This window comes from Otolemur garnettii, unplaced genomic scaffold (genome assembly GCF_000181295.1).
Source record: "Otolemur garnettii isolate 467f Iridium unplaced genomic scaffold, OtoGar3 scaffold00252, whole genome shotgun sequence".
In the NCBI taxonomy this organism is placed as follows: domain Eukaryota; kingdom Metazoa; phylum Chordata; class Mammalia; order Primates; family Galagidae; genus Otolemur; species Otolemur garnettii.
Window position 1 is genome coordinate 390,885 of NW_003852647.1, and position 13,890 is coordinate 404,774.

The window sequence follows — 13,890 nt, forward strand, 5'->3', positions numbered from 1 at the left end:
TCTCAAAAAAAAAAAAAAAAAAAAAAAAAAAGAATTGTAGTCTATTTTAATTGTGAGAAGAAAATTCTTGGCATTAGACAGTTTTAAATTACACAAATGGGGCGGCGCCTATGGTTCAGTGAGTAGGACACGGTCCCGTATACTGAGGATGGGGGGTTCGAAACCAGCCCCGGGCCAAACTGCATCAAAAAAAAAAAAAGATAAATTACACAAATAAGGCTAAGGACAAAGACCAAGGGAAAAGTCATTTGTCTCCTCAGGAGCCAGAGTTGATTGGAAAAGCAGGGCTCCTTATTTTCCCTATCATTCCATCTCACTGGTCAGTATCCCCATGCGGGAATGAATGGTTTGTGATGACAAAGATGGTAGAATGTTAAATTGAAAAAGTAAAGTTGGTTGAAAAATAGTGTTGGAATTGACTTATACAAATTGTCTGGGTGTTGCTGAGAAAGTTTTCCCTAAACTTATGGAGAGAAGATGGAGAAAGGACAACAATTTTTCCTTTAAGCAAGAGAACTGATGGCCCTGTTAAATTCAGAGTCTTTGGCTTTAACTTATGACATCTGGGAAAATACTCAAATCCATTAATCATCTAGTTTGTAACCACCTAGTAGAGCCCACGTTCCAGGATAGCTCTCTAACATGGGCTTCTGAAGGGCAAATATTATCAGGCTGGTTTTATTTCCTTAGTAAACAATAAAAAATTCTCATCAAGAAAGAGGAAATCAACATGTGTTGTCTCTCTGGATGTCAACGAGGTTTTTTATTCCTTGATTGTGAAGGGCTTGCTAAAGAGCTAAGAAGACTTGGACTGAACTAGACTACTGTTCAGGGAATGTCCAAATAGGTTGAAGGGTGTGCGTGCCTAACATGGGTCAGTGCAGTGGCTCTGCATCGAGTCGGGGACACAGCAAGTGCAGCCTCCCCCTTGAGAAGGTCTCTCACTACTGTGCGAGAGAGCCTGGCTTGTGACAATCTGTAATATAAAAGGATTCTTTTTCCTGCTTGAAAAGATTCAGTCATTCTAAGGGCCCTAGGACTTTATTATAGAAATGGTAAATGAACATTAGCTTCAACTTAAGTCAATCATTGCAGTAGCCCCTACTGAGAGAGTCAGCCTGTTCTTTCAGGCTTTGAAGCCAGGCATTGACTTATTTCTAGTTATGAAAAGTCCTGGATGGCATCTTCTTCCAATAGAAGCCCATTTCGTCTACATTGAAAATCTGTCGTATAGTGTAGTCATGATTTTAGCCGGGTGTTCTGGATAACTTACAGCTGCTTTATCACTACTTGCTGCTTCACCTTCCACGTTTATGTTATGGCGATGAACTTCCTTCTTTATATCTCATGAATCGACCTCTGCTAGCTTCAAACTCTTCTTCTGCAGCTTTGTCACCTCTGTTAGCCTTCATAGAATTGAAGAGAGTCAGGGACCTTGCTCTGAATTCAGCTTTGGCTTAAGGGAATGTTGTGGTGGGTTTGATCTTCTATCCAGAGCTCTCAAACTTTCGCCATCCAGCAGTAAGACTGTTGTGCTTTCGTTATCATTCATGTGTTAACTGGAATAGCACTTTTCATTTCCTCCAAGAATTTTTCCTTTGCATTCACAGTTTAGCTAACTCTTTGGAGGCCTCGCTTTCAGACTGTCTGGGCTTTTGGCATGTCTTCCTCACTGATCTTTTGATGTAAAGTGAGAGACCTGTGACTTTTTCTTTCACTTAAATGCTTAGAGGCTAATGTAGGGTTAATAACTGGTCTGATTTAGATATTATATCTCAGCGAATAGAGAGGCCCAAGGAGAGAATGCTGGTTGATGGAGCAGTCAGAACACATGGAGCATTTCATTTATTAAGTGTTTCTGTGTTGAAAAAAAATCTCATACGTGCTTGGGTGGGTATGGTTTGTGGCACCCCAAAACAATTACAATGGTAACAATGAAGATCACTGATTACAGATCACTATAACAGGAATGGAAAAGTTTCAAATGTTATGAGAATTACCAAAATGTGATGTGGAAACACAAAGTGAGCACGTGCTGTTGGAAAAATGGCACAAATAGGGCGGTGCCTGTGGCTCAAAGGAGTAGGGTGCTGACCCCATATGCCAGAGGTGGTAGGTTCAAACCCAGCCCTGGCCAAAAACTGCAAAAAAAAAAAAAAATGGCACAAATAATGCAGGGTTGCCACAAGTCTTCAATTAGTGAGGAACATAATATCTATGAGGCACAATAAAGCAAAGCATAATAAAATGAGGTATACTTGTATATAAAATGTATGGAAGAGTCTCTAGGGTAGTGGTATAAATTGTTGGGCTCTGAAGTTAGACGCCCTAGGTTCAAATCCTGGCTGGCTGTTCCATTTTCCAGTTGTTTGAGCTGGGCAAGTTCCTTAGCTCCCCTCAGCCTCAGTGTCCTCATGTATGAAATGGACATAATAACAACAGCTGCCTAGAGGGTGGTTAGGAGGCTCAGATGAGAAGGATGTATGCAAGATGCTATACTTAGCATAGGTGAGTTCCTAACATACAGGCACTGATAAATATCAGCTATCATTTTTCATCATCGCCTCTGTGAGACTTTAAAAACTTGACCTGTGGAGATGATAAACTCTTAGTTTAGGATTTTATCCATTCAGGTTATTCCTTTGTCCTCAACCTCCATCCTCTCCTTTAATCCCATGTTTTGTCACCAAGTCCTGTCTTGTCTGTTTCAAATTTTTCTCATTTAACTATTTCTTCTCCATTCCTATCCTAATCCAGGACCTAATTCCTACAGGCCTGGATTATTGTTCAAGCCTCCTAGTTTTTTTATTTTTTCGGACTTTAGCTTCACTTTCCTCCATTCTGTCCTGTATGTCACCGCCAAACCGCTCTTCCTGAACTTTTATCCTTTTCCCCCTTGCTTTGGAATCTGTAACTCCTCGATTGTCTGCTGAATCGGGGCCAGGTCCTTTTGCCTGACCTGTCAGGTCTCTCTAGAATATCAGTGTTCAATTGAAATATAATGTCAGCCAGATCCATAATTTAAAGTTTTCTAGTGGCTACATTAAAAAGTAAAAAGAAATGGGTAAAACTAATTTTGCCAATATATTTTATTTAAGCAAAAACATCAAAAATCAAAAACATCATTTCAACATGTAATCAACATAAAAATAATGAGATACTTTGCTTTTTTTTTTTGTTCTGTATCCTCCAAATCCCAAGTGTATTCTGCACTGACATCACTAAACCCTGCCGTTTAGACTAGCCACATTTCAAGTGCTCAGTAGCCACACGCAGCTAAGGGGTACGGTATCGGAGTGATTGTGGACTGTGACTTGCCACCCCTCTCACCTCCATAAACAAGATCTACCTAAGTCTTGCTTCTTCCTTGTTTGCTAAAACAAAATAGAAATTGTCCTTAGCCAATGTGAAGTATGAAAGTGCTTTGTAAGCTGTTAAGTTGTAAGATCGTATGGAAGTTACCAGAAGTACAGGTTTTACCGAGAGTAGGATCTCTTTTGAGTAAGGTAACTCGAAAGAAAAAAACACATTAGAAAGACAAATCAGTAGTCCTGAATTCATTTACCAAAAAAATAAATAGCTATTAATCAATGAGTGGAGAGTATAAATGTATACTTTTTCTGGCTTTCCCCTTATAATTATCTTCATAGAAGAAATGTGTCACAATAATAAGGTTCTCTAAACATTCAGTAAATCTGTGGGCTTTTTTTCCTTTAGCATTTTCAGAAGTGGGCATAGGGACATTTACTTTTTCTCTTGATACAGAGACTGGGTTGCCACCAATGATTTAATTGCTCTTAGTAGTAAATGTGGCCCTTACACTTTGTAGTACTGAGAAAGGAGTGACATTAAAAGTTCTTGTATTATCCAGTTCATTGCAAACAATAGGAATTGACCTAAAACAGAATGCCAAGGTTTAAGATGTAGAAACTATTGGTAAAATGCTTTTATTTTATTTTTTATTTTACTTTTTAAATTTTTTTATTTTTTTATTTTTTTTTTTAGAGACAGAGTCTCACTTTGTTGCCCTCGGTAGAGTGCTATGGCATCACAGCTGAAAGCAACCTCCAGCTCTTGGGCTTAAGTGATTGTCTTGCCTCAGCCTCCCGAGTAGCTGGGACTACAGGCACTCGCCACAATGCCTGACTATCTTTTGTTGCAGTTTGGCTGGGGCTGGGTTTGAACGTGCCACCCTTAGTATATGGGGCCGTTGCCCTACTCACTGAGCCATAGGCACCACCCAGTAAAATGCTTTTAATCTATGCATAAAGGAAAATTTTGAGAGTAATTACTTGTTTTCTGACAGATTGATAAGACTACTAACAATAAAGACACATTATTATTATTTTTTGAGACAATCTCATTCTTTTGCCCTGGGTAGAATGCTGTCACTTCATCGTAGCTCACAGCAACCTCAAACTCTTGGGCTCAAGAGATCCTCCTGTCTCAGCCTCCCAAGTAGCTGGGACTACAGGTGCCTACCATAAGACACATCATTTTAAGTCAGTAGTTCTCAACCTATGGGTCATGACCCCTTTGGAGGTCGAATGACCCTTTCACAGGGGTTGCCTAAGACCATCCTGCATATCAGATATTTACATTACGATTCATAACAGTGGCAAAATTACACTTATGAAGTAGCAACGAAAATAATTTTATGGTTGGGGGTCACCACAACATGAGGAACTATATTAAAGGGTCACGGCATTAGGAAGGTTGAGAACCACTGTTTTAAGTAATGATGTGTTGTAAAGTGGTACCCAGATCTTATCCCAGCCCTTTCCCAAGTCAGGTAGTGCACTAATTTTGCTTTAGTCATACCTTGCACTACCATGTGGTCTTTTAGGAGATCAACATTTAATATACATATAACTAACCATAAGTTTACAGTGTGAAAAGAAGATTGCTAAATGAAATAACTACCCCAGAAGTCAGCTTTATATAGTGGCTTTGGGATAAAAAAAACAAACAAACAAAAAAAAAACCATCATTCACAACTTTGCCAAAGCCAGAAACTTCAACATCATGCATGATCCTTTTCTGCCTTGCCCTAATGCATAAATCTAGCTACTAAATCTAGGACTCCACCTCTGAAACACTTCTGCAACCTCTTCTCCATCACCACTGCCAGGCTTTCATCACTTTTCTCATAAGATCTTGCAACAGTCTCCAAACCAGTTTTCCTGCCTCCTCTAACTTCAGCCTCCCCTCCACCCAGAATTTATTCTCTGACTGCTAGCAGAATGACCTTGCTAAAATACAGATATGATCCTGCCACTCCTGGAATTAAAAACTTTTGAGTTCTTCCCAAGGCTGACAGATAACATTCAAACTACTGAGCATGGTGTACGAGGCACTTTATGGTTAGAGCCCCCAATTATCTTACTGCTCTTGCCTCCTGCTATGTGCCCAGGGCGTTGATAATCAGATTACTATGATTCTCTAGTAAGTCCTATCCCTTCCTGAACTCTGTTCTCTTACCTTAGTCTGTTCCCTCGACCCCTCACATCAGTGAGTCCCTCATGATCTTCTCTTTATCCCATCAGCCTTTATCAAATATCCCATCTTCTGTGAGAAGCCTTCTCTCACTCTCTGGTCACTTGTTCTTTCTGTTTCCATGAGTACATTCCTTTTTCCTTTGTGGCAAGAACTCTCCCAAGGGCTAATTACTCTCCATATCCCCAGCATGGAGCATTCCACCCCATATAGCATAGTTGGTCAGGAAAAATGTGTTGAATAAATAAAGAATTCATGTTGTCTTCTTTCTACTTTTCTACCCTAAAGAAGGAATCTAATTTCCAAGTTCAGTGTGATTTATAATCACCTACTGATAGTTCTAGATATTTGACAAGACATTTTGAATCCTCATTCTTCCTTTTCACTAAAGTTTAATTTGTTTGGTACAGTAGGATTTTCCTTGGGCTATAAAAAGATACTCTCTTTACTTTCCCCTAGGTGCTATAAGTCAGATACACAGTTTGGCCAAAGGAGCATGTGGAAAGCTTTTACATTTAGATCTTCCAACTTATAGGATTATTAAAACAAAAAACAAGCTAAGCGCATCTTTAATTTCATAGGATCCTCTACTATTGGACAAGGAATGAATCTTAACCAAGACTTCCTTCACCTTGTGTGGTCATGGCTGTGAACTGTTTAACCCTAAGGGGACACCATTCTCATAAATTACAGTGTGAATGACACTCTCCCCCAGGGTGATATAATTGGCAACCTCAAACTTACACAGTTTTCCTGCTTATCTAATTCTCCTCCTTTTTAAATAATGAAACTTAATTCCTAAGAAGCCAAAAGGTTTGCTCAAGGTGACACATATTTCTTGATAGGATCCATAGGCAGTAATCTGCCCCCCTTTCTACTCTTCAAGCATTCTGCCAATCCAACTTGCTTTGGGAGAACTAGAAAAGAGTATTTTCTGTAGCCATATGGATAATGAGCCTTATGCCCTCAGTTGAGCATGAAATTCATATAATTTAGTTTATCTCTGTATTATTTGCTGTTGCTTTCTACCTCCAACTACACTGGTCTGGTTGGCATAATTTCAGCGTTCAGCATATCACACAGCTGCCTTCATGCTTGCCAAGGCTCAGGTGGTTGGATATTCCACTGTGTTGCCAGGCTGTGCGATCTGCTCCCTCCCTTGCTTGTCCATTCCTCTGTGACTTACTGTGAGCTGCCATCTTGTTCTTCTGGCTTCTCTTCTTGGCATTTTGTGCTACTTTATTTTTATAGCCTTCCCTGGCCAGTCAGCACAATCCTTTCCTTCTTTCTACTTTACAAACCAATCAATCACAGCATGTTGTCTGTTGACCTTGGGTCTTTGGTTTTTTGCTGCTGTTCATAGCTGCTGGGGGTGCCTAGAGGATGCTGCTTTTTTACTAAAATGTTTTGTTTCTTTATTTCTTACCCTTAGTGGTAGATTTTAGGCCAGGCATCCTCAAACTATGGCCCATGGGCCACATGCAGCCCGCCTAGGACATTTATCCATCCCGCCAGGTGTTTTTGCCACCACTGCCTGTCCTGCTTAGCAGCCAACTCTTCCTGGGGCCCATAGTCTGGCCCTCCAACAGTCTGAGGGACAGTGAACTGGCCCCCTGTTTAAAAAGTTTGAGGACCCCTGTTTTAGGCTTTCTGAATGCTTAAAGATGTCAAAAGAGTTATCTCCAAAGAAGTGCAGCTGTGTTTGTATAAGTCCTCCTTTACTCTTGTTTAAATGTGAAAATATTGCTTGGATGGAAGAATCTTGATTAGAAAAATTCATGTAGCTCACTCAATATAGTTAATTGTCTCTACTAAGGACAATGCATTTAGAAAGTAACTAAATGCCCTCTCCCCATTAATCCACACTTGTCATCAATGACAAGCTAAATAAAATACCTGAGGTATTTTGGTAGGTTTGGTTGAGCTGGAATAGAGAATTGGACCTCTTGAGCCAAAGCCTTCCAGCCTTAATAGACTATTGTGTTGAGTTCTTTGCTCTGATCATTAAAGGTGGCAGAAGCTGTTTGCTTTAATTCTACTTGATCAGTCAAGATATAGAATAGAATTAGGTTAAAGAACAATTGATTTGTTAGAGGTTGGATACTTGCTATTTAGTGGTTATTTGCACTTTACATATTGTTCATTGTATAATCGCGAATTTCTTTTGTAAATGTTTGGTTTTCAGGCTGGTTGGAAGGAAAATCACGCAACATTCATGAGCGAACTAAAAAATCTTCAGGCTTCTGGACTGACTACTCTTGGTCAGGCTCTAAGATCCTCATTTGATTTGTTAAATCTCAATAGATTAATATCTGGAATAGACAATTATGGACAGGTAAAAAAAATTTAAGTGAGTATAGCTAATTTATTTTGGTGACTTGGGGTAAGAATTTAAAATTGAGCATGGTTACTAAGTTTTCTGCTGTTTTTCATAACCTCCCAAAAGAGATTCATATACCTTTTCACATACTTAAAAAACCTCCTCTTTTTTGTTTCTTGTATGTGTCTTGATTATAAAATAGTTAAAATTGCCTACCATCAGATCATCAGATATCTGACAATGGGATGAATAAATTGCTGAGAAATATTAGAAGACAATTAGAGGAAAACTTTCTGTGTTCTGACTCCCCTGCCCCTCCTAATTCAATGAAAAAGCTCGAGGATAAGAGGAAAGGCAGGAGAGCATTGGGTGCTGCTACATTGTCCTTTCCTCTCCTAAAACCTCTGTTCACAGTACCCAGAGTTGCTCTTCAGGCTGCAGAGGCTAATTGTCCTACCTGTGCCAGGATCTTGACTCAGGTGAATGGAATCATGAGTGTGGATGATACCCCCCCCCATAATCTCTTAGATATCATTATTTCAGGATTACTTGGAAAGCAGGGAGAGAGGTATGTGAATGTCACTAATTTGGGGAGTTCCTGAATTGTAAGAATTTCTCAGTTGATGCTGAATGTTACCTCTTCAGGGATTGTTATTTTGATTCCCCCCATTTGTTCCCTAATCTTTTTCCTTCTCATTTATCCAGACAAATTTTGTCATATACCTGAGAGATCATTGGCAAGGCAAATGTAGAAGTTGAAATACAATTTCATTACTTTACATGGCTCTAATGCTTTTTACATGTATTTTAGGGGAGAAATCCATTTTTTTTAGAACCATCTATTTTAATTACCATCACAGATGGAAACAAGTTAACAAGTACTGCTGGTGTTCAAGAAGAGGTGAGATTTTTTTTTTTTAATTTTGTTCAAATGGCAGAGAACATGCAGCTATTTCTGTGGGAGGCATTTCCAGTTAAGCATAAATTTGGTCAAATCTCCCGTTTTGGTAATCCCTGAAAGATTGCTTATTTTTGTAGAGTTACATGGAAGAAAAGTGAACCCTTTAACTTGTTATTTTTTTTTTTATTGAATGGTAACTATGTACATTAATGCACTTTAACTTGTTATTTATTCATTTTTCTGTGGGTGATTATGATGAACCTTTTCAAATTTTGCCTCATCAGCTTCATCTTCCTTTAAATTCCCCTCTGCCTGGAAGTGAGCTAACCAAAGAACCTTTTCGTTGGGATCAACGGTTATTTGCTCTGGTGTTGCGATTACCTGGAATAGCATCCACAGAACCAGAGCAGCTAGGGAGCGTATCAAGTGATGAATCTGCCATCACACAGATGTGTGAAGTCACAGGAGGTATTGGCAATATTTCATACTTCAAAGGAAAAATTCAGGGCAGCAGAGTAGTTTTCATTAAATGCCATATCTGGTCTTTGCTTGTTTTCCGTCACCATCTTTTAACTCTGTTGCTTAAGTTCATCATTGGTATGATACTTGCTGCCAATGTAGTTCTGATTATTTGAAAGTAATTTTAGGATTTTAATTGCTTATATGATGACACGGTATTTTCTCTGTTCAAACTTGTGCTATTTGTTTTTCCTTCTGGTATAGGTCGCTCCTACTGTGTGAGAACACAAAGAATGTTGAATCAATGTTTAGAATCTCTAGTTCAAAAAGTTCAGAGTGGTGTAGTTATTAATTTTGAAAAAACGGGACCAGATCCACTTCCTATTGGAGAAGGTATAGTAGAAAACTTTTTTAACCCTAAAATGTTGTATAGGAGAATGGTCTGAGATTGAGAAGACATGAAACAAATTATAATAGACACAGACCTCACTGTCTACATGCATTTGAGTGATTACAAACATCTATTTAAGCCACTGCCGTATGTTCATTGCCTATGTATGTGTCAGGTGGCCAAACTCTAACAACTTTAATTTCATGTCCAATGTTCCTAAGAAACTTTCTCCTTTTCCTGGCCCAATTTATATTCCTTGGTCCCAGTCTTGGGATGACATTGACTCATTTCCTTCTCTATTCACAAGATATCTGGAGATTCAGTATCGTGTGCCATTTAAGTAGCAGTCTGCTTTTGGTCTTGCAAGCACCAAATATGCTGAACTATCTTTATGAAATCTGTGTCAGTTACTGCTCCTCCACAAGAAATTGTGAGTGTTTATCCAGTGCTGTGTTCTCTAAGATGCTATACTAGTACTTTCCCAGTTAATTTGTAGCTACAGAATCTTTTCTCTAAATGAGATTTTACAGAAAGTTCAACATCTAAAAATAGATAAAAACAGAGTTACTTTTGCATAGAGGAAGTTAAACCATAGTGAATCTCCAGATATTTTGTGAATGGACGTTTGCAGCCACTTGAATGAATGCACATGGATTTCAAAGGGATCAGGAAACTAAAGGGACCTTGGGAATGCATTCTAAGAGTTTAGAGTTTTGTTCTAGGTTATTAAAACTCCTTAGAGTTTTGTTCTACGTTATGACTTCCTCTCATTCCTATCAGTTGACACACATATGTGCATGTGTATATAGAGACTCTGTTATTACCACAGTGCTTGTCTGATCTCGTCCATACATTTTCATTGCCTTCACCAAGGACAGAGGAGCCAAATGTATAGTGCAGAAAGCAACACATTTCTATCTGAAGCTGCAGATCCCGTGGTTCCTGACCTTTTATGTTGTTGTTATTCTTTTGCTCTTTAGTCTCCTGATCCCTTTGAGAAGCTGTTAGAAAAACGTAGACCTCCGACCGTAGAAAAATGGACATAGGCCACACATACAATTTTATATATAATTTCAGGAGTTTCTTGGAATCCCAAGTTAAGAATACCTCCTAGAGGAGACTGAGGCCTGACCGCCTATTCTAAATTAATTTTATAGGAAAGGCATGTTATACTGCTAGCTATCAACTGCTTAGTCCATAATTTTGTGCTCACTACCTTAGCATAAACTGGAAACTTTCATATTGAAATCCTAGTGGGATTTGGTATCATGTAAATAGCTCAGATTTTCTTCCTAGCTCCAGTTCCCCTTTGTTCAGAGTTCTTAACCTTTCAGATTCTGATGAAAACTAAGAAGCCTTTTCTCAGAAAAATGTACTTTCTGGGAATTGTGAGCTCAATTTCAGGAGGGCCCTCCAAAGCCCTTACACATTTTCCCTAGAGCTTAAAAGACCCAGTAAATCTGGTCTAAAATAATTACTTGCTTAAAGTAATGCTTAAATAAGTAAATCAAATGACCTGTAATTTAAGAAAAATGAGACTCAAATCATTAAAACATATCTTTTACAAATATTATTTAGACTAACAAATCATTGCATAAAAAGTTATGTAACTCTGCCCTGCTCTGTTTTTTCTTGGGGGAGGGCAAATGAAATATGCTAGTTTAAATCATTAAAGTGAACTCAAGATACGTAATTCAGCATCATACAATGTCCAGTTTCCATGGAATTTTAATGGTGGATGGGGAAACCATAGTGAATTAACCCATAATAAACTTGATATATTTGCTTTGTACTCCCTACTCCCTCACAACTATATATATAGATTTTATTGCCAGCATTTCTTCTATCTTTAAATGAATTTGGATACTTTTTATTTTGCCTTTGTGGTCATTGGATCTAACTCTTTAGTAAAGAATATTTTTTTCCATCTACTTGGAATTCATGATCTGTTATGTCAGATTCCCCAAATGTAAAAATTATACCCGAAAATGAACAACTTCATGTGCCTAATTCCGTAATTGAATTCTTAAAAAATAACTATAGTGTTTTGGTGTGCTTAATTTATGTGTCCAAGTCTCAGAAAATTTAAAAGTAGTTTTACAACAGTTTTTCACATAACTACATATCCTCATAGCAGGTTAAGATGGTGGGAGGTGTTGGATTAGAAGGAATGGATTCGATGAAAAGAGTTGCTAAAGAGAACATTTAGAAATCCTAGTAGTCATTTTTCCCCCTTTTTCATGAATCATTGTTTCTATTTCATTTTGGACTTTGCTTTTAGCTGGAAAATTTGTATAAGAAGATAAAGAGCTATAAAAAGAAATTCTTGCCTTAGTTTGTCTTTTGTTTAACTTTTAGATGGACTTATGGATTCATCTAGACCAAGCAATTCATTTGCTGCTCAACCATGGCATAGTTGTCATAAACTCATTTATGTACGACCTAACTCTAAAACTGGCGTTCCTGTTGGACATTGGCCAATTCCAGAATCTTTCTGGCCAGATCAGAATTTACCTTCACTAGTAAGTGTCATAAAACAAAAAGGTAAACATCGTTCTAGATTTTCAATTTGCTGATTACAGTGAACCTTTTAAATAGCTTTGAGGCTTTTAAGCCAAGCCACAGGCAAGAAGATCTTCCCTCCTTTGCCTTCTGTCTCTTACTGGAAATCTAACTTGTGTCTACCATGTAAAACCAAGTGAGGACTTCCTTATTTTCTGGCACTTTTCATTCTTTCTTTCAGTTGCCTTTTCCACTCAAACTCCCCCTTTGGATGTTAAAACATTGTTATTTTTGATGTTATTGTAATTTGTGACTTGAGTTTCATGTCAGAGCAACTGACTTCATTTATGTAAGAAACGCAATATCTAAAAAATACTGGCATTGACTTTCATGCACAGCCTCAGAAGGTTCATACCTTCATACCTAGTTCATACTTTAAATGGCTCTAGGAACATGTTCAGAACATACTCAAAATTTTCTTCCTACTTTCATCTTTTTTTGTAATCAGTGGACTTCTGTAGCAATATACCTTTCAATAATATTTTTTAAATGATCTCTAAGCAAAGACTTATCTTTTTGGTCACTGCATTTGGTCGAAGAGGGTTTGAGATCATAGTTAGTTGCTCCTAGTACCAGATCAGTTGGCCTTTTTTGTGGGGAGACAGTGCCTAGTGATAAGGGAAACCTACTTTTAAAAAAAAATTTTTTTTTTGAGACAGAGTCTCACTTTGTTGCCCCCAGTAGAGTGCCTTGGCATCATAGTTCACAGCAACCTCAAACTCTTGGGCTTAAGCGATTCTCTTGCCTCATCCTCCCCAGTAGCAGGGATTACAGGCACCCACCATAATGCCCAGCTATTTTTAGAGGCAGGGTCTCACTCTTGCTGAGGCTGGTTTCCAACTTGTGAGCTCAGGAGAGCCACCTGCCTCAGCCTCCCAGAGGGCTGGGATTACAGGTGTAAGCCACCACACCCGGCCCTGAAACCCACTTTTATTTCTTCTTCCTCTCCTTCCCACTGTAAGAAGTTCTGAGTAATTTCTCTTGTGTGGGCTGAGGAGGAAGGTTGTGCAAATAGATCATTTCTTCCCTAGTTTAAACATCTTCCTGTTTTGGCTAATTTGTATTCTGTTTTAGAAGTTTCTGAAAGTGAACTACATTTTCTCCTGGAGTATTGTTTTTTTGTTTGTTTTTGAGACAGAGCCTCGCTCTGATGTCCAGGCTATAGTGCAGTGGCACCAGTTTGCTGTTTTTAGCCTGCTACATTGTTTTCAGGAGTGGCCATGAAAGGCCTGAATATAAGACTAAGGAGCCCATCAGCCCCTTCTGTGGGTGAGGGTAAATGTCCCACTCCTCCCCACAAGGCTCCAAGGTGGCACACCTGTCAAATCTCAGCCCCTTCAAACCCCAGAGTATATATAGGTTTTATAGTGAATTTATTTTATTATTGCTAGTGAAGAGGCTTTACTTGTATATTTATTACTTTTTTACACGTTCAATTCCAAGAAGTCAGAAATATTTCACAAGACTAACTAGAACTGAAATTACAAAAAACTAGGAAAAGGGAAATTCCAAGTAATCTACACATACTTCATGTTATCATTCCTCCATCTCATAAAGCTCATTTGAGGGCTATTTTTCTCAACCCCAAACATCTTGCAAGTTTGTGAATTATAAAGGCAAACGAGTTTGTTTCTGCTTTTTATAAACGAAGCAAAGATATTTTATCATACTCATTATTAGCCTTACAGATCTCTCAGCAAGAATAGGCTGACCTACTTCTCACCCTTGTCCCTGGGACTTGTCCTATCTCCCTGTCTCTCC

General features: G+C 38.5%; 1 protein-coding gene across 2 annotated transcripts in view; it reads left to right on the plus strand.

The window, feature by feature from the left end:
- The window catches only part of LOC100961402 (integrator complex subunit 6-like), a 65,619-nt gene that overhangs the window by 16,222 nt on the left and 35,507 nt on the right, over window positions 1-13,890 (plus strand). For both annotated transcript variants that reach the window (XM_012813259.2, XM_023508517.1), the window contains exons 3-7: window positions 7,682-7,831; window positions 8,628-8,717; window positions 9,002-9,185; window positions 9,441-9,569; window positions 11,926-12,089. In XM_012813259.2, the coding sequence (XP_012668713.1) occupies window positions 7,682-7,831; window positions 8,628-8,717; window positions 9,002-9,185; window positions 9,441-9,569; window positions 11,926-12,089 (717 nt within the window). The remainder of the gene's footprint in view (window positions 1-7,681; window positions 7,832-8,627; window positions 8,718-9,001; window positions 9,186-9,440; window positions 9,570-11,925; window positions 12,090-13,890) is intronic.